The sequence below is a fragment of the Platichthys flesus genome, chromosome 4, assembly GCF_949316205.1.
Source record: "Platichthys flesus chromosome 4, fPlaFle2.1, whole genome shotgun sequence".
In the NCBI taxonomy this organism is placed as follows: domain Eukaryota; kingdom Metazoa; phylum Chordata; class Actinopteri; order Pleuronectiformes; family Pleuronectidae; genus Platichthys; species Platichthys flesus.
Window position 1 is genome coordinate 10,919,542 of NC_084948.1, and position 21,366 is coordinate 10,940,907.

The 21,366-nt window shown below is 41.0% G+C and overlaps 1 protein-coding gene across 1 annotated transcript; it reads left to right on the plus strand.

Annotated features, from left to right (window-relative positions):
* Window positions 1–16,908: 16,908 nt before the first annotated feature.
* Window positions 16,909–20,093, plus strand: LOC133952381 (C-signal-like). Its single transcript, XM_062386795.1, has 6 exons — window positions 16,909–17,273; window positions 17,418–17,469; window positions 18,158–18,345; window positions 18,790–18,960; window positions 19,055–19,165; window positions 19,668–20,093. The coding sequence occupies exons 1-6, from the start codon at window positions 17,121–17,123 to the stop codon at window positions 19,779–19,781; spliced, it is 789 nt and encodes a 262-aa protein (XP_062242779.1). The 5' UTR covers window positions 16,909–17,120; the 3' UTR covers window positions 19,782–20,093.
* The last annotated feature ends 1,273 nt before the right edge of the window (window positions 20,094–21,366 follow it).

Consider the following 21,366-nt stretch of genomic DNA (forward strand, 5'->3'; position numbering starts at 1 on the left):
AAAAAAAACACTGCAAGAAAACATAAAATGCCTCCATTCTGCTAGTGTGCTGTCCTCCAAGTGGTGGGTAGATAATGAGTGAATATTCTTTTTTCTATAAACTATTCCTTTAACATTAATGGGATACGCGCGTGCACACACACACACACACACACACACACACACACACACACACACACACACACACACACACACACACTGTCACTCACCCTCCCCTCTCTCTTCACTGCAGTTTGATGCCTCCAGTTCACTCAAAGTTAAGCTTCAAAAATCCATCCTGTGTGCATATTTTCATACGTCCAAATTGCTCCCAGCACAGTCGCATGTCAGGAGTGAACATTGTTGGTGGGGAACTATAAGAGAAGGGAGTGACGGGGAGTGGGAGGCAGTGGTGGGGAGGGAAGGGAAATGGAGAGAGGCTGGAGGCAGCGTGGGATATCCCTTTGAGTCATGGAATCTGATCCAAGGAGCAGACATGCTCACAGGCAACCAATGAGCCCTCTGTTACCTCCATGTGTTGTCCAGTCATTCAGCCTCATCACACTGAGGACAACCAGCAGAAACACTGGAAACACTTACTGTGCTTCCTTCTCTGGAAAACATGCATAATATCACCAGTGAATTCACACACTGTCTGTATTCAACACTTTCTCTCATGTGAGATCTTTTGTAAAGCGCTCACTCATGCACATTGCACAACACTGACTTCATATTTCAGTCCACGTAAAAAAGACTTGTGGCTGCCAGGTGAGGGGGAAAGGAGCGAGGTGAGGTCAAATCCTCATCTCTGTGCGGGACAGTAGTTTTTGGCCTTGCTTTGCATTCCTCAGCTCCACAGAGGAGTTCTTCTCCTCATGGAGGTGGAGGGTTACGCAGTTATACTGGACGTCTGCACACATCTGCAGATGATTGTCAGGGATGGATCAGATATGCAAAAAATAAACATAAATCTTTCCCCCGGTGTATTGCAGGACAGAGAACAATATTGATGAGAATGTGCGATCAGATGCAGAAGACTGGACTGACTAGTTAACACAGCTTCATGTCTTCATCAGCAGATATGCTATAGAGGTATGTATAGTTTTGGACTACATAACTATATGACTTTTTTTATTACATTACATGTCATTTAGCTGATGCTTTTGTCCAAAGCGACTTACATTTTTAGTACACTCAACATTTATGAGGGGCCATTTAGGGGTTCAGTATCTTGCCAAAGACACTTAGGCATGCAGATGGGAAAGAGTGGGATTCGAACCAGCAACCCTCTTGTTGCAGAACACACGCTCTATCCCCTAGGCCACGCTCTCCCCTTTTATTTATTTTTAATGAAATCTTGCTTAATGCCAAATAAATAAATAAAGTGATTAAAGGTATTTCAAATAAAAAGATTGGTTTGTATTGTAAGGCCACCTGCTGTTAACAAGATTTTAATTCCCTCAGTTCTGAGCGACAAAGCGTCACTGCTGAGAGACAGATGTTGTGTTCTGGTCAGGAGTTGATCCAGAGATGTGACATTAGCTATGGAGCTGAGCTGTACAGAGAACTGCATGAAGACTTCTGCAAAAGTGAGCTTTGAATAGAGAAATGGAAAAGTCAAAATATCTGATGTGTGTACACATGTTCGCTTCATTTTCGTCTGATGAATACCCATTCTTTAAAAATATTACTTATACAGGATGTTTTGCAGCAAATATCCGATTTACAGACATATTTTTTTTAATGTTCATCTCAGCATGTCCTACTACATACATTGTATGTGCAGCAATATCTTGATTCATACTATATTTATCTAATATAACACATATTTTCAAATTCAAATTAATATGTTGTCAACACCATATGTTGTCAACACCATATTTGCCCAACAGAGTTTCAAGCTGTGTGTTTGTCTGTTGGCCTGGTGAAGATGAGAAGCAGCAGCTTAATCACCATCTCATCCCTTACCAGACTACTGTCTCTGCCAAATCCTTAGTTGCCATGGCAACCCCTCCTTGGGCAAAACATTGGGATGGGATTTTTTTTTTTTTGTGTGCATATATATATATATATATATATATATATAATTATATATATATGACTGCAGTATCTTCCTCATAGACGGTTAGATGCTGCAACTAACTGCAGCGTATATGAAGTTATTTGCAGGCCCAAACCAGGTGAGGTGAGGTGAGGTGAGGTGAGGTGAGGTGAGGTGAGGTGAGGTGAGCGGTCTGATAATGGTTCTGTCTTTGTTTGGGGCTGAATCTCTGGCCTTAAGGCATTCTGCAGATCAAAAAGAAATGATATGAAGGGAGGAAATGATAGAGTAGGAAAGAATATTGGGGGGAAATATCTGCAGAGGTCATATCCCAGTCTGCAGAAGATATGCATTCTGATTGGTTGCCTTTGTAAGTGTATGTGTGTGTGTGTGTGTGTGTGTGTGTGGCAGCAGACGGTACACTGCAAGGCTGTTTGCGTGAGGAGCAGAGTGCAGTGAGGAGTCTGTGAGGACATGAGTCAAATCAAGACAATCACAACATGACCTCAGGTCTTTAAAGGATAAGGCCAACACTTGACTGTTATTACATTCGCTGAGGAGTGTTTGTTTGTAAAAAAGATTACACAAAAACAACTGAACTGGTTACTAAGAAACTTAATTGGTGGAAGGATGAGGTATGGGTCAGGGAAGAATCAGTTTTTTTTCTTCTAAACACTTTCATTAACAATACATCAACAATAACCTTTTATCACAATTTAGGGGCATTTCTCAGGGAATAATTCATGGATCCTGATAAACATTTTAGGGGACTGATATATATGAGAATCTAGTGAATTCAAATGTTGTTTCGACAGTGGACTGTTGGACCTTGGTGGAGATATGTGCTCTCTCCGTTTTCATTATCAAGTTTAATGTAGAGATCAGACAGAAATAAACGGTGGAAGTGGAAAAAGCTGTTAAAGATTACATGTTAGTGATATTATCAACTATTTGGAATCATGTTTGATGAATGTAAGTCCAACATTCACTCTCCTGTGGCTCTGCCCTTCATCAACTCTTTGGAAACATGTGGGGCTCTTCAGCTGCTAAATGCTCCGCTACATTCACTGGTTGTTAACTGTGTGTGCCTGCTGTTTGGTGCTTGCCAGTGAGTGTACAAAGAGTTTGTGTTTCCTGAAGCCAGCGCCCTGTTGCTGCTGTGAACGACACTAATGAGAATGGTGACACCAAACAAGATCAGTAAAGCTGTGGCCTGTAAAACCAAAACCAGTGAGCTGAAAGGTGCTAGGGAGTCGGTGAGTTAGTCACTACGAGCCATATCTTACATAACACAGGTACAACTCAACCGCTGCTGATTAGAGATGGACGACATGGCCAAGAACTATAACAAGTTTAAAAGGTATTTCAATAAAGTAAAGTATCAATAATTATAGTGATAGATGTCACATTATGATTTTCACATCTTCAACTATACATTTCAGTCTGTCAAAGGTTTTCAAAGTAGGGCAACATTAATTTGACAAGTGTTTGGCCCTATGACATGTTTAACATTTCATCGGGATTACTAACCCTAACTCTGACCCATTAATTATAATTCATCCCATCTAAAACAATCAGCTCTACTTGCATTCATGGGAGTCATCAGAAGGTTGTAGAGAACACTCCATTCAGATTTTTGGGGGAATATTTCTATCTACATTATTATACAATCTGAAATTTAATTAGTCAAGACCTTTATGTTTCCTTCATTACAGAACCTCCATCTCTTCAGTGTGTATTTTAAATAAGGTTTTAAGGATCCCCTTCTGTGCAGTCGTTTTGAAATTCTGCAGCTCATTGCAAATATGAACCTTTCATTAAGCCTCCCTACACTCAATTAGTGGCATGTAAAATAAATGAGCACAAGCACATCGGTAGTACCCATCCTCTTCAGTTACCATACAGAGGTCAATTACCACTCAAACACTTTCACACCACTGACAAATAATCTGATGCTTTATGAAGCAAATTGGCTGCATGCAATGATGCTCTGTCTCCTGCTCCACTTTTACAACCCATAACTGCCAGCATCTGCTCATTTTTCCACATTAAATTCATTCATCTCCCACGGGTCATAAACAGAGCAGCCGGGATCCACTGACATCGTAAGCGTATTACAGTCCTCTGCTGGTGAATATCCAGGGAAAACAAAATCAAGATGTTTCCCTCAAGGTCACCAGTGTCGCTACCAGCAGGAGTGCAGCAGCCAGAACGCAGAGGAGGCCTTCAGACCCAAACACAGTACGAGAGTGGGACCGGAGAGATGTTGGGTGAGGGGGTGATGGGGTGAGGTTGATGAGGGGAGTAGATAGAGTGCCTCTGTGCTGGCCTGATTGGGCCCTGAACAGAATGAGTTCACGTAACAAAGGAATTATTATCATTGGCTGGAGAGTTGCTGCAGTCTGGGAACTCTGTGCAGGCGTTTTCTCTCTCTCTCTCTCTCTCTCTCTCTCTCTCTCGCGCTCTCTCTCTCTCTCTGTACCCATAAAGCAGCCTATGTTTTGGGGGTTGGGGGGGGGGGGGTGTGTGGACGGACCGACTAAGTAACGTGGCATTGAGAGAGCACTGCCTCTCACAGAAACATGATTTGCTGTTCTCCTCAAATTTATGACTTACAGTATTTTCCTCCAGGTAGAGAAACACCGATGGTCTCAAAAACTATAATTACTCAGTAGGAAATAAGTATCACAATATGATTAAGTATTTACAGTGGCATTATTCACAGTAATCTGTAGTCAGTAGAATTACAAAACATACACTCAAGGCACAAATAATGAAATGTACTTGGAGGTAGATGTATTATTACCTTATGAAGTTATTATGATGAAATATGGTATATTTACACATCCAGCAGACACAAAGCAACATTAGTGCCCCCTCTATTTTTACCTCGGTTTTGGTCTCCACCCACCTCTGACAAACATTTCTGTATCCTTAGCTGTTAAATGCTCCACTGTGCATAGTTGTTATTGTTTAAAAACATCCAGCTGTTTCTGGCACACTGGTCGATGAGAGCAGTGTAAGTGAACTAAAAGTTTACAAGCTGTGGGCACCAAAACAAACAATGAGTTTACAGGCAATACGAGGCTCTGTAGTGCTGAGAGGAGCTGCTGAGGCAGGAGATCATTCTCAGTGGAGTAGACACAAACTCTTTAATGTAACACAACTGTCTGAGACTCCTGCACCTGACAAGCTCAGCCTGGACTGTTGTGTCTGTGCTGCTGATAAACGTGAGACACAATCAACCTGAGAAGGAGAAAACAACACAGAGGTCCCACAGGGAAAAACACATCCAACCATTATCTATCGTTCTTATCACAGAGGTCCTGAGCCAATCCCCACTGACATTAGGTGAGAGGTATACGCATGCAGGGCCAACATAGAGAGACAAACAACTAGACACACTCACAGTCTGCAATTAACCTAACCCCAATCTGCATGGGTTAGGAATGTGGGAGGAAGCTGGAGTGCACAAAGAAACCCACATAGACAACATACAAACTCTACACAGACAGACACGGGCTGGGATTCAAAGTGGGAGCCTTCTTGCTGTGAGGAAACGGTGCTAACCACCACAGCACTGAGCACATTTTGAGGAGCTTCTATAGACACAAATAGAATTTGCCAATAATAACTTAAATTCAAATTTCCCTTTGTTAACTAGTAGAAATACAAAAAGCATGAACTCACACACAAACACACACATAGCCGCAGTATTTTGAAAACTACCAGTCTAACAAAGACCTTTAATCACCCAAGTGTGAAACTTCCACTTTACCTGACTGAGTGGTGGGTGTGTGTGGTGGGAGGGCCCAGTAGCACCACAGGAAGACACAAACACACCACTGCTGCTCATGAAGACTTGACGGCACTGCTCGTGTCACAGATCAAAAACACATGGAAAGACACAAAACTCTGACTGACATCCAAAGAAGTGGCCTCCTCTGTGTCCCCCCCTCCCCTCTCTCTTCTGACACTCACACACTCTCTTTATGTCCCTCACGGTCATAACACACACTTTGCTAAAGCCATGTGGCCGACACTGCTGACACACACTGTCTGGCTGCTGCTGGTCCCCTCCCTCTCACTCCATCTCTTCACTCTCCAATTGGCCTCTCTCTCTCTCTCTCTCTCTCTCTCTCTCTCTCTCTCTCTCTCTCTCTATCTCTCTCTCCTTTGGCGTTATTCACTCATTCACACACACACACACACACACTGCTTGAACACATGGACCTCTCTCTCTCTCCCAGTTTTCCTGTCCGGTCAGCCTCGCCCCAACACGGTTACAGTGCACAAGGCCCTCATTCTTCTGGATAAAGAAATCCTGTGTTGCTCAAGTTAACCTTAAACCAGACTCGCTGAGCGCTGAGCATACAGTGAGGGGAACAGACGTTTATTCTGTCGGGCCTAAGCAGCTTATTCTGAACACCATTCTCTAACATGTATTGGACATTGTCTACAGAGGCCTTTTGCATGACTATATTTCTTAAAAACTGACAAATCCACATCCAGAGTTTTGTGGACACATTCGAAAAAATGTGAATTAACACAGACAGATACATGAATCAAACAAACAATTGCAAAGAACATTGCCACAATCCTGGACCCAGAGACAGTAGGGAGCTGATGAGGTTAGAGAGATGAGGGATAACACGATGGCATTAAGCATTCTTTCATTCTCACTGCAGCTTTAGTAGATTAAGTTGTGACTTGGCAAACTGACATCATGAAAATCTGTTATAGTTTGTGTTCAATGATTGTTGTCGAAAGAGAACATTTATTGATTTATGTGAAAATAAATATGATGCAAATGTACAGACACTCCTCACTGTGAAATCAATGAGCCTGAATTCCTGGTGAAACCGCTGGGTTCACTTTAATGTGTGAATACACATGTCCTGATCTGGAAAAGCTTGATTTTTTAGTTGTATGACAAACGGCCCATGCCTCACATTCCTGTGAGCCTTGGTGGGAATTAACATGATTTATATGAAGTACACTCATCTGTCAGCCTAGATCACACAGCTGTTATACAGAAGAAGATCCCAAACTGAACCAGGCCCAACATGTTCAATGTGTTTATTCAAATCTAATTCTGCTGGTGGGAAATCGTCACTGCGGACTTACATGAGCATATAGGAGTGTTAGTCACCACTTTAGAAGAATGCTCTGCCTCCCAGCGTGACCACCTACTCACAGATTCAAGTGCTCAGCTACAACAGCGCATCTGGAGCTGAAGGGCTGTCACTGCTTCGGTTTTACCAGTTCCATGGTTGTGTGCTCCTTTTCTACCAGACATGTGTGTTGGCTGTAAATATCCTGGTCCGTGTTTCTGTGCAGGTGCACGACAGTACACATGCTTATTCATCCAATTATCCAATCAGCCAATCACGTCTAAGCAGCGATACGCATGAGGACATGTGGATGTAGGTCAGGAGCTGATGAACATGAGTCAGGGAGTAAGTTACTGTGTTTAAAGTTCACTCTGCACTGTTCAAGTTACTCTATGTGATATTGTGCTGTCAATATATTGTCTAGCGTCACTGCTGTGTCGACGTCACACATATTTCATGTTGAGATCAGCTTCTCTAAGTTTTACCGAAAAAGACTAACTAACGAGTGGATTCACTTGGAGACAATTTTTTATCAATACACTAGTTTTATAGTCTATTCACTAACTTATGTCTGTTTGCTGTTTGATGCTCAACACAGAGCATACGATTTGTTTATTGGACCTATTTTCCTAAAAACAAAACCCTGCCCACTGGATATAAAATTTATGAAGCAGTTAGAAGAAAACATAAATAAAACCACAACAACAAGGACCTCAAAGCTTCAAACAAAATGAGTGTGTAACAGTGTTAAGTGTGGGCTGTCATTCCCATATGAATCAATGCATTTTACATTTAGCCTCGAGTTCATTTAACACATCCTGAAATCTTAAAAGTTCCCTATGGACGAATCAAAAATTCTGTTGATGCTTACTTCATGTTTGCTCAAAATGATTTTGCATATAACAAACATGTTGACAAACATGTTTTAAAAGATAGACAACATGACAGCTCCCCAAAAGTGAAGCCAAAGATTCTTGATTGCCCCCTGGTGGCAAAAAGTGTTAGTGAAAGGGCCAGGGAGCAAAATATAAAGTAGAAATACACATCAAATTCATCTTTTTCTGTCATTTTAGGTTGTTTATTCTTGTCACTTTGATGATCAAGTGCAAATTTTTCCAGACAGTTTTTTTTTAATTATTTGATGCTATAGAAATGGCACAAATGTCATGATTGACTGCAGAGACTGACTCATGATTGGTTGAGTATGTTAGAGTCAGGATACCCAAACCCATCTGACCCGACCCGCTTGGACAAAAAAAGGTTTCTCTCGGGTTCGGTCAGGGTCAGACAGCACATTGCGCCTTGAGCTCCAATCTACTGTAGAAAGTGTGGCTCTATCCCCCGATGGCTTTGTCTGTATCCAGAATATATTGGCTTTATTTAAGGAAAGTGTTATATACTGTCCGTGGGAAAATTGAATTCCTCATGAAACATTTACAAGGCCAGTAAAAAAAATCCAAGTGCCTAATTATTTACATCCATGTGTGTTAGCCAGCACACTTCTTACTCCCTTCCTCTGTGGGCACATTGCTAAGCTTCTTTGCCAGAATAGCATGAGGTCAGTGACATGAGTATGTCTCACTTTATGCACAAGCAATGCAGTAGAATCCACCTTCATCCAATGCAATAGAATCCACCTTCATCCAATGCAATGAGAGGCGGTGGTCTAGTGGCAGAACCTTGGACTATGGGCAGAGAAGGTCTGTGGTTCGTCTCTGGTTCGACTCCACGGAGAGACAACAAAAGACGAACCTGGATTGGTCTGTCCAAACATCCAAGAGTCTCCCTACCCTGTCTAGTGCCCTTGAGCAAAGCACCTTACTCCCCCAACATCTGCTCCCTGACCGCCGTACATGGTCGCTCACTGCTCTGTGTGTCCTGCACCAGATGGGTCAAAAGCAGAGATAACATTTCCCCATCTGCATGAGTGTGCCTTTGCATGTCTGTGCATGTGTTTGGGATGAATAAATGCATCATCTTAAGATGCATCTTAAACAAAACAGGAATCTACAAATGAAAACGCTGCTCTGTGGCGCTGCTACTGGACAAATTCCAACAGATTCCCCTTTGACCAAACTGAGTCAAAACAAGCCACATCGATCACAGTAGACATTTAATCTATTAGTAATATCTGTAACTGGGACGTTAGCGCACGTCTGACTGATGTGACCAGTTGGATTTCTTCTCTCTGTGAGCTGAATATGTGCATGACTGAGCAGCTTTAAGATGAATGCAGTGAAGCGTGCAATGAAGACCTTCAATTTCCTTTTTAGCGGCTGTCTGGAAAAGACAAATGTTAGCCGATGTGGCACTGAGCCTCCTCTGCTCACCACTGCCGTGCCCTCAGGTAACAACAAATCACTGGGGGTCAAAGGTAAACTTCTCTTTTATGTCTATACACACGTGCACACACCCTCACACTTAGCATAAACCGACGTCTGAAACAGTAAAAGCTCTCCCTGCTTTCATCTTTAATGAAAAGCACATTTGGTTCGGCTCCCCTCTCTCCCCCTGCACCACAGCAGCACCCACGCACCCCTTCAAATCCTCACGCCTTTATAGAAACATACAGTAGAGCGCTGCAGGGCTGAGCTGAGGGAAGCGCTCATTATGAACATCAAAGGCCTCGATGGGCACTGACTTGATCCTTTGAGATGATTGGAGTAACTCACTCAGTGAACAAAAAGCTTGGACGTCTCTGCGCGCCTCTGATACAGTCGACCGGGCTGGAAAATTCAATTACCAAGCGATTCATGGCCGGCAAAGGGGGAGGAATGTACTGTGAAGACTTGAAGGAAATGGGTCATCATTTTTTGCCAGGATGTATTTGCAGTTGACGGGTGGTGGATCAGACTCCCACGTGTTGCCCCCTCAGCCCGGGGCCATGCTGAAGGAAGCTGCGGCTTTGTTTTATTGAACAACACTACTGCTGAGTGACCGAGTATTCCTACAATAACTTTCACGTCGAGCTTCATGTCATGCTCTGTCTCTCAGCGTTGAAATTTTGTTCCTGTCTCCGACAATGGCCAGCAGTGTTTTAATAATAGACACATGTCTGGGAGTCTTGGTGTTCCAAAGGATTACTGAGAGTTTAGCTTCAGGCATCATTTCTTTATCAGGCTGCGTCTGAGCCAGGAAACAGTTGAAAAACAGAACACTAGCGCCATCTAGTGCAGTTGACCCATGCTGCTTCATGGCCCACAGGAGAAATTAGAGGCAGCAGCTTTACACATGTTATTGAGTTATAATTATTCATGATGGTTATGAAGAAGAGAGATAAATGTATCAGTACTGCAATGATTAGTGCTCTGCCTCCTCTCCCACCGCCTTCTGGGTGTCAGAGCTCTGGTAATAAACACAATTTTGATGCCAACAGTGACTGAATCTGATGAAAAAGGGCCGCCAGAGTTTATTCCCTGCAAAAATTTAATATTTTTCATGTAGACAGGAAAATTGAACACTTAATTTTTATTTTATTCTGGAACATGTCATTTTGAAAAAAGATAGATGAGGAACAGAAAAATGTATTATTTGGCATGTCACACTATTCCAATTCTTAGTTTAACTAAGTGGAGTTGGTAGTTTAACAAAGCGTTGGTTAAACACGGTTGCTATTTCAGCTGAAAGCGAATGTGGGCGTGCTAACAACTTCATAGTTATAATTAAACACGTTTCACTGATTTAATGTTATTTGTTTTGTCTCTTTCTAATTTAACATACAACAATTTTGATCTACACATTTGGACATAAATCAATGTTTAAAAATTGAAGTTCATAATTGTCCCAAATCGACTAAAAATGACCCTTGCGTCACCTGCATCCAGTTCTTCAGCTGGTGCATTAGTTGATTGCTGACTGATTTTTTAACCTTTAATATATTTGTGAATTCATTTCATGTTCGTCTGTTACATCTCATTGACTTCAGTTGATAAGTTCCCTCCTTTTCCCGTCAAGTGGAAGAAAAGTTTTCATTTACAGAAATTTAAATGCCCTCTCATAGTATTATTCCAAATTACAAAAAATAATCCTTATTCAGAAACATTGAGCACATGCCATTTTTCAGGACATTCAATTGCAATTGCTCTGAAATCCCTGAAGTAACTGTGGCTGTCGAAGAGAAGCTGCTGTTTCATAGGTTTGCAGACAGAATGTAGCAGAGCCGTGTGAGAAGAGATCCAAACAAAAAGCTGCTGAGGACAGTTTGATCCTCAGTCACAGGAAATTCCACAGACACATACAGAATTCATACAATATCCTCTGTGAGGCCGCAAAACTTTCTGACATATACTTTGCTCTTTATTGATAATAAATTGATTATATACTGATGCAAGTGCATGAGTTTCCAGTAAAGTAAATAATAGTTTATAGTATGTTCCAAATTCATATTTGTCTTTGTTAATATTTTCCTTTTTTTTTTTACTCTGGACCTAAACCTCTAGAAAGTGCAACTATAATTATAAATGTAAAAAATTTGAACCTAATGTCAAGCCTGATATACGCTCAGAAAAATAATCCTAATTTTATGTATGTTCATCACAAATTAAATTTCCAGGTAACTTTATTGAATAAGTTTAATGTAAAGAGTCACATTTGTTGAAGTGTTGTCTATCATGTTGAGTCAGTTTGAATACATCAAATAACTTGGTCATTGTTTGTGTAAAAAATAACCATTTAACACAATTTAATATGTCATTGAAATACACAAAGTCAGCGTTTCAGGCATGATACTTTTTTGGAGTGTAAGGTATATTACAACCTTTCTTTCACTATCTCCTGCTTTCTCTCAAAGTTTGTGTTTACTTGGCCTTTCTCACTCTCACTTGTGTCCCTAAGCTTCTCGCTGCTGTTGACACACTGCCTGGGAAAAGTGTCACCTCTGAGAGGATGACAGGAGCAGCTGCAGTAACAGGTGAGGGTTGTAGGAAGTGACATTAGACGACTTCAGCATATGAATGAAACTTTGATCAGTCCCACCTACTCTGTCGTGCAACATTTTATTTAACTTACAGGACATCAGGCTCCTTACATTAACACTGAATAATGGTGTGTCACACGTCCCCCTGATGTGACCACGCATGCTGTGTCCCCGCCCCACCCCCTACAGAGACTAGTCCATCTGTGTATTTTGTTCTTTACAAACAAGTCAATGCTGGATGTCAGTAGCCAGTTTCTACTTTCTAGTGTCCAGACTAAATGCTTTGAATGCAAAGAACACAGTGAGAGTAAAAACAGAACTGTTAGTATTAGGAACAACAAACAGAAAGCGAGGGTAGCCACAAAGTGAAGCTACCCAACAAAACACATTTTAAGAGAATTTGATGATTTTGGTTAAATGTAATAATATATGTATCTTTATAATGTCATTCCGTGTCTTTAAAGTGCTTAACAAAGGTTATTTTGAAAGGTGCAATGATGGAATAAGCATATGAAAAAATGTCAAAGGTGTGCCAATGCAGAAACTAAAATATGTAGTTACTATGCTAAATGTATAGGTAAAATGGCAGTATATGGGAATATGGAAGAAAATATGAGTTATTTACAAGAATGCGTCATATTTCAATGAAATTATTTTAAATGTTGGTAGCTGTTGCTGTGTCTCTTGTTTCAGAGCCACTTTAGTGATAATAGTAAATCTTTTATAGCCGTAGTTAAGGATGGTGAGAAGCAGGAGCTGCAGCTTCTCTGCTGCTGTCCCTGTGCTGTAATTATCGTCTCAGTGTCACCACACAGCCTGAGCAGCAGGCAGCAGCTTTTCTCTTTGAACTGCAGGCAAACGCTGCGGATGAAGGAAATCCAACAGAGGCCCAGCAGAGCTTTGTTCACTCGCTTACTGTAGTTTTTTTTTAAGGAGGATGCGACACAAAGCTTGTGGATTACGGGTGGATTAAGTCTTTTTTAACATGGGTAAAGTGGTTACACAGATTTGATAAGTAACCTGTTTCTTCCTGTTTTTTCCATCATGGGGGTTTTCCTCTCTTGTCTCTTTCATATTTACTTTCAGCAGATCACAAGTCAGCCAATGGGGTTTTAGTTTGATTGATTTGGATGGTTCTTCTTCTTTTTTATCTTTCAACCAAATCATTTAGAAAAAGTACAGAACACATCCTGTGAGACAGACGAGTGTCCTCAGGAAAGAACCATTAGGGGTTTAGAGCATCCACAGGAAAAGATTCATGAAGCTGATACTGGCTGGATCACTGTGGTATCTTAAGACTGAGAGCATCAAGATGAAGGTTTTTTTCTATGACAATGTCACATCATAAAACTCTGAGGCACCTCCACATGTTAAACCTGAACAGTGTGACTTTGATCCGACTGACTCTAAAGAGGATTTCTACAGAAACTACACTGTATAAAGTGATAGCATGTGGACAATCATCCAGCTGAATGTGTCTATAACACAAGACCGTTTTAAATATTATAATCACATTAGTACAGAATACATGTAGGAAAAGCGAATGAGCTTTACAGTGAAAAAAAGTGGGTGAACCTTCTTACCTTGAATCTGACTTTCTTGAGCATCATCCTTGAATTCAAAACAGCAACAAGTATGAGATGTTACCAAACGTTCCCAAGTCCACGCTGCATTGAGAAAAAAGAGCCGCCACCAAAACTCCAATCAGTTGAGATCCTCTGATTCCAGGTCCAATCACAACATCCAGCCTGAGTCACTGTGGGCTCTGCAGAGTGAGCTGTCTGCCTGCACCCTGTGTGTTTAACATGCCAAAGACAATAGTGTCTGCCTCAGTGTCGCCCTGCTTTCCCCTCGCCCCTCGCCCTCCTCTGAGACCCTTCACAAAGCTTATCAGCCTGCTCATTCATCCGTAAAACAGACACACCCTCTTTTTATGACTGGAGGGCTGCCATTAACACCCCCCATCCCTCCCCTGCCACACAGTCCATATACGGGTGCTGGTAAGCCCTCTTGAACTCGCCCCCTCTGACCCTTTGACAGCCCCCCCCCCCCAGCCCAGACTCATCATCTCGCCACACTTATCCATCTGTCTGGACACAGCGTCTCAGCTGACTCACCTCATCTTTTGGGATGTTCCGCTTCCCATCGTCACATAATCCATCTGTATGTGCAGGATACAAGAGAACAAAGGATTATCTACAGTCCAGTAAATTCAAATGAATTCACATATGGGACAGATCACTGATCACTGCCGTGTAAAATGACTGTGAAGTTCAAAAAAGATTTCTGGACATTGCTGTGACCACTTTACAGAAGGGCAAAATCTTTGCATCTATGAGGTTAATACAACAGCAAGACCCAATGCGACTGAAGTAATAAGAGAGGGACATGTTTGCTTGACCTTAGAACTCAAGCTACTGAAAACACATACACACCAAACATGTCTATACCCCATAAAAACCACACTGGTTCACAGCGTCAGTCACCTGTTGACTGTCAGTAAAGCAGCTCCAGGGTTTAAACATATCTCCCATTTAATGAGATAACTTTCTGGTGAATTGCCCGTTTAAGAGCACAACTATCTAAAAAAAATTAAATAAAGCCTAACAGAAACACATTAAAACTTCTAGACAATTCAGAAAGTAACAACTTGAAAATAAGTTAGACAACATTATTTTGTGTAAGACTGTGTTTATGTGATTTCACATGTTTTTCAGAGAGATGGATACATTCAGACCTAATGATTTCTTCCTTACATTCATGCGCCGAACTATATCAAGCTTTAATGTTCATCGAAGAGCAAACAGAAACTCGGTTGTACCTTTCATTAACGATAAACATTTTTAATTTTCTACATACATATTTTTATGTAGTTTCCAATATTTTAAAGTGTGTTTTTGTCACAGTGTCGCCCCCTCTCGGTTCATACATTTGGTAAAAAACAATAAAGCAATAGGTATAACAAAAATCGCATAAGAATGTATATCTATATATATCTATACATGATGTATATCTATATAGATATATGTATAGAGAGAGTGAAAAACCAAAACGGGTAGTTATAGGTCCATTGCGTAAGATGAAGGGATCTATTGGCAAAAATGTAATATGAAATAATCTTAGTAATCTTATCTTAATCTTCTGTTTACACAAGTTTTTGATCTAAATTGTATGAATATTTTTTTACCCATATGGGCTGTTTTGTTTAAAAGCTGTTTATTTACATCAGGAGCCGGACCTCTCTATGGAGGCCGCCATGTTTTTTTACAGTAGCCCAGACTGGACAAACTAAACACCTTTTGAGTTTTTATGAAATCTGAAGGATCCACAGGTTCTCTGTCATGTGCTGTGTTAGCTGGTTCACAGTAACCAGATGGAATGACACATCTTATTCCTCTGTAAAGTGATTTGATTTGTGTTCGGTGTTTCCCCATATGTCCACACAATAGTAACATCTGGTATATCAAAGAAGTCAAATAAGTTTGTTTTTAACTCTCATTTGGTAATCGAAACAAACTTGACGCCTACAAGTAAAAATTTCAGAAGAAGAAAAATACTTTGCTAAACTAAAATCATTTAAATGTCCTTACCTTTGCTGTGTGACCGTTTCAGTCAATGGTTAAACTAAAATTCAGTAGTGACTTCCATGTTCCCCTCAGGATGAATTTAGATTTATGACATCTATGACATTTCCAACAGGCTGATCAGAAGACACTAGGCTAAAACATGGTCTAAATGACAACGTCTCCAGTTAAATATGAATGTTGGGGCTTGAGGACACTTGGATGACACCACAGGAGCAGTATGGAGGCATGTTTTGTTTTTTCTGTAGTTTTTTTTACGCTTGAGAAGAGGTCCCCTGTTACTTCGATTGTTTGCCTGCAACACTGTTTACCCCTTAAAATCCTAAAGGGTCAAACACTTCACACACCCCTCCATCCTTCGGCATAGTTTTAAGTAGATAATGAGGGAACTATCCCTTTAACATTTAGCTCAAACTTCAACTGAGGCTTGACATATCTTCATAGGTTGTAGACCATAAACTGTGTGGACGTAGGGTCTGTGACGTCACCTGTTGGTTTGTGAAGAGGAAAAAAAGAGGCTTGCAGTAGGCATTCACCCGGCGCCATCTTGCCTGCGCTGACTCCTCCTAGTTCCTTGCTAACCCGTAAATGGGCAAATAGGAGGAGCGTGAGTGAAGACTGACAGCTGAGCCACGCCCGCAGAGCTCAACGTGCCCTGGTTAGCTCAGGCTAAGGAGCTAGGCTACATGCTACCCTATCTGCTAACTGGCAGTCATTGCTAAGTGTCATGGATAATAGAGTTCCTTTCAATATTCATTATGGTTGGTTAAAAAAATATACACTTATTAGAACAAGTGTATGTAAAAGTATTTTATTTATCTTCTTTGCCATAAGGCATTATTGTAGAGGAAGTGTTACTTATAAACAAAGTTTGTATCCTTATTTTCTGTGGATATTCAACTATGTATTTGAATATGGGTTTGGATTAAACAGTACACTACCAAGACAATAAAGGTACAGCATGGAGTTCTTCCACCTTATACGTATTGCATATATTATTTAATACATTATGTATTATGAGCAATACTTTTCACCTAGAGGAAAATTCATAAATTCTGTAATTTATTTATATGTGACTGAATTTAAACGAGTGAGTTAAAAAAAATTCAACCCTCTCAGAGTTTTCATGAAGGAAGAACTTAGTGATTGAGACTAAAACCATTTTTTGAGCCATGCTGTAAACAGGTTTAATTCTTCTTGGAGCCAGCCTCCAGTGGCCACCCAGTGAACTACAGCTTTTCGCACTTCCGTATTGACCTCCTCGCTCAGTCCGGGATGATGCCGCATGTTAAACAAGCTGCCACCACTGCACTAATTCGCAGCAGACATTGTGTCATGTGACTGTGGAGACTCCACTGGCCGGAGGTGTGTCATGTGACAGTTGGAGATTCCAGTGGCCGGAGATATGTCGAGCCAGACACGGATAATATCTTGAAGAAGAGAGACCCTTCCGCTGCATCGACTCCAGCACTTTGTCAGAGGCAGTGATGAGCGCGTCCACGAGGTTCGGAATGTGCGGCTCGGTGCTCGTGACCGGAGCCAGCCGCGGGATCGGGCTGCAGATGGTCGACAGCCTGGCTGGAGGAGGCTTCTCCCCGGGGAAGATTCTAGCCACGACCCGGAACCCCGACGGCGCCCAGGCAAACACCCTCTAAACTAACTGATTATCCGCCGAGTGTGTGGGACCGGGCTTAGGCTGCACCATGTACTGGGATTGAATCACAGAGACCACCGGTGTAAATCTGTTCATATTCCCTGTAACTGGATTTGTTTTTGATCAACAGAAACTTCAGGATCTGGCTCTGAAACATCCCAACGTCCACATCATCCATCTGGGTAAGAGAGAGAACTAAGGCTGAGCCTGCTGAAATGTTTATAATAATAAGAATCACATAGTAAATGTTATCAGGGACGTGCTCAGACATTTTGCGGGACAGGGGCTCAAGTGAGAAAAGGGCACTTCCCATAATAATTTATAAAAAAAAGGTTTTAAAGCAAAAGTAAAATATAGTATCATATCTATGACTTGCTTAACAATATATTTATAATATACTTGCACCCACACCGTTCACAGAGACTATGGTCTTCTTTAGTATTCACTAGGTTTATCACAAGAGGGAAATAGGCCACGATGTGCTTGTGTTCTATGCTATTATATATTTAAAATAACAGTCTGTGATGGAAATCTGTAAATAAAAGCGTCTGGAACACCAAGTTTATCTACATGTATTTGAACACAGAGAGTCACAGGGATCTCAGAGTGAAGCTCGAGAACAATCGAAATGCAAGGATCTCACATAGGTGACCAAGCCAGTTCTTACTGGTTCTATAAGTGACACATTTCCTTTGGGTTCTTTGGACAGTCAATAAGTAATGGAAAGGTCAAACGGCTATATAGAAAGGTCATACACTTTCCTCATGGTATATTCCACTTTTCTATATATTTTCTCCTTGTTTTTGCTCATGTCCAGTGTATTTTTCCAGATACTCCTTGTTTTTGCTCACGTCCAGTGTATTTTTCCAGATGTACTGAGTCAGGAGAGCATAGACAAATGTGCAGAGGAGGTGAGCCTGCTGGTGCAAGACGAAGGTCTGAACTGCCTGATCAACAATGCAGGAATTAACATTAGGGCCGACTTTCACACTGTTACTGCCGACAAGATGGTAGAAAACTTCAGCACCAACGCTGTGGCTCCTCTAATGATCACCAAGGTATTGTTTATTAGTAGGCTTTGTGCTTTTAGGGGGTAGTGGCTCAGCTGAGAAAAAGGGCATTCATGATTATTTAGAAATAAAATGATTTAAATCTAAAAGTTAAATAAAAAAGGAAATGAATAAAAGTAATTGCAACCTTAAGGCTTCACTGTAGTACTTTAACGTGGCCGGAAATGCTTTATATTATGTTATATTTTGTTTTTAGAAAAGTCTCTATGGAGAGGTCAGCCCTTCTTTCTGAAATTATAAAATTCTGCCACTAGAGGGCGATACTGACTGTCTGTTTCAAAACAGTGTTATGTACGTATGACTCTGGCAGTGAACGCTTAGTCGTTGTCTCCTAATAACTTTATATGTATACATGTGTGGGGTTTCTGTCTCAAATATCATGTTTGGAATAAAATATGAAATGTATATATTTTTTCCTCCGTCTATACCCAGGCCTTCCTCCCTCTGCTAAAAGCAGCTGCGTCCAGAGGAGGAGCAGGCGGCTCAGGGAGCATGAGCATCCAGAGGGCAGCAGTTATCAATATTTCCTCTCAGCTGGGCTCTGTGGCGCTCAACTGGGGGGAGAGTGCAAATGTCAAAGGGTACCCCTACAGGACATCCAAGGTGTAGTGTCAGCTGCTGTGATGATGTGTTAAACTGCTCTATAGTGGGATGAGTGTAGCAGTATGTTTAATGGTAGTTTGATGTGCCTCCTCAGTGTGCCCTAAACATGGTGAGTCGCTGCATGGCGTCAGACCTCGGGCCTGATGGGATTCTCTGTTTGGCCATGCACCCAGGCTGGGTCCACACCGACATGGGGGGGTCTCAGGTAAGAGCCAGACAGTCACAGTCCTTCTGAACACATACTGTGTTTCAGTGATCTCATCCTCTGGGATAGAAAGAGTGTCTCAGTGCCTTTGGAGAGAATCTTCAAATGCTGCACATTTACGTAAAATCAGTAAAACCTAAGCTATATGGTTATTTGAGTCATTTAACCCTGATGTATAAGAATCCCTACGACTGTGTTGTACATATAGTTAAAGATATGTATACAAAGCAGAAGACGGGCCTCGGCTTTCTGCTTTAAAAAGAGCAAAAGATTGACTTAAACAAGATCATGCAAACAACTCTGTTTGAATACTTATAAAATATTAGAAAGAATTCTTATTTAGAAAAGTGAGAATTAAAATCCCCAACATATTCCAGCTGTTACAACATAAATCGAAGTGAGAATTGTCTATAACATTCCAAATATTCAAGCTATTTTCTACAATAGTGTTCCGAGTGATGTACACATAATGGTTTTTGTGTGTATTTTTGTGTCTTTCCAGGCTCCATTGAGTCCAGAAGAGAGCATATCCTCCATGTTGTCTGTGATTGGTGGCCTGAGTGAAAAGGATCATGGGTCGTTTGTGAGCTTCAGTGGAGAGGTGCTGCCCTGGTGATCCCGAACATCACCAGAAATGAATACGATGATTTTATGAGCTCTATTAAACTTTGTTCTATTAAGTCAGTGAAGATCATCTTCAACTATGTAAAGATAAATCTGTTACCAGCTCAGAGTTTTTCTTAAATCCAGCTCCATCTGCTGGAAAAGCCTTTGATGGTTCATTATATGAGTGGGTTAGTGTTCATTGGGGCTGTAATGATTCTCGAATCAATATAGACCACAGTGTCCAGTAAATCTCATAAAGTCTCATTGACGTGAAAACTTCCACAAATTGAACATGTTAATAAAGTTTCTAGCTCTAAATAAACTCCTGTTGTCATGTGCTCTTATTTTGTTGTAAGTATTTCTATTAACTTGAATGTCACTCAGTAGAGAACATACCTGCACCAAGGCCCAACAGTCCCCACTCATAGATCGGGCCTCTTTTATTTTGTCAAGTCTCGCAATAAAAGGGGAAAATAAACACTTTATCCCGACCAGGAGAAAATATCAGCTTCTTATTTTACTTTTATACGAAGCACTGTCTCGTGTTACAGCAAACATTCAAGATTCAAAAGTACTGGTTGTATCACTGAAATACATACAGCTGTATTTATCTACTCTTAGCAACAACTCAAAGTACTTCACAATACAAGCTGCATACACAGAGAAGCACAAGATCTGTTTCTCCTATCACACACCATTCATAGAAGCCGTATAGCTCAGTAGCAAGTTCACGTTGAGATTCAGACTGGAGGAGCGAGGCATTGAACCACCAGCCCTCAGTGGACAGCCCTCTCTTCCCCCTGAGCCACATCCAAAGGATTTTATTTGTACTACAATCAATGTGATAATGTTTCTAAACTGATGAAAAATATTATATGGTTTATGCTGTAATTTACCATCTTGCATATTTTGTGTAGTGGATAAATAATAACACAGGGGACCAAAAAAAAAAATAGGCAAATATCAGTAGTTAATAAAACTGGAAGCAGCTTACCTCCTAATGAAAAAGTATTTTTAAATACTAAATGCTTTATGCAGTAAAACTGCTTCTGTGGTGTCGTCCAAGTGTCCTTGAGGCCGATGTTCATATTCGACTCAAAACGAGTTAATTTACACTGTGTTATAAGCCTAGGTTTGGAGGGGGAGGGTGAGGTGAGAGGTATTCAACTGCAACATTCAAATTCACCCCTAGATGTCCCTAGGACACCTACTTTTTTGTTTTTTACTTTGTTTATTGATTTTCACATCAATCCAATAATTGTGATTATTGTTGCTAGCTAACAGACAACAGACGAACAAGCAAACTAAATGTCTGCTGTGAAAAAGACCTGTGGAGAGCAGACATGAGTCATGGACATAGAGTTCCACCTGCGGCTCACAGCTCCATGTTTGGTCTGGACTCTGTCACCCTCCAAGGATGAATCATTGTGAGGGATTACAATAGACTGTGATCAGTCATCAAAGAGACACAACACATTTTAACTGAGTTAATCCAGAAAATGTATAGAGAAATAACAGGCATTACCTATCTACACTACTGTACAGTGTAGATCGCCTCTGATATATCATATAGATGTTTTCTTATGTTTTATTTT

Bases quoted from the DNA above. Each gene is read 5' to 3' on its own strand.
- LOC133952381 (XM_062386795.1), top strand. From the start codon at position 17,121: ATGAGCGCGTCCACGAGGTTCGGAATGTGCGGCTCGGTGCTCGTGACC. The intron at 18,346-18,789 runs GTATTGTTTATT...GTCTATACCCAG, and splicing joins CTCCTCTAATGATCACCAAG to GCCTTCCTCCCTCTGCTAAA. The intron at 19,166-19,667 runs GTAAGAGCCAGA...GTGTCTTTCCAG, and splicing joins CCGACATGGGGGGGTCTCAG to GCTCCATTGAGTCCAGAAGA.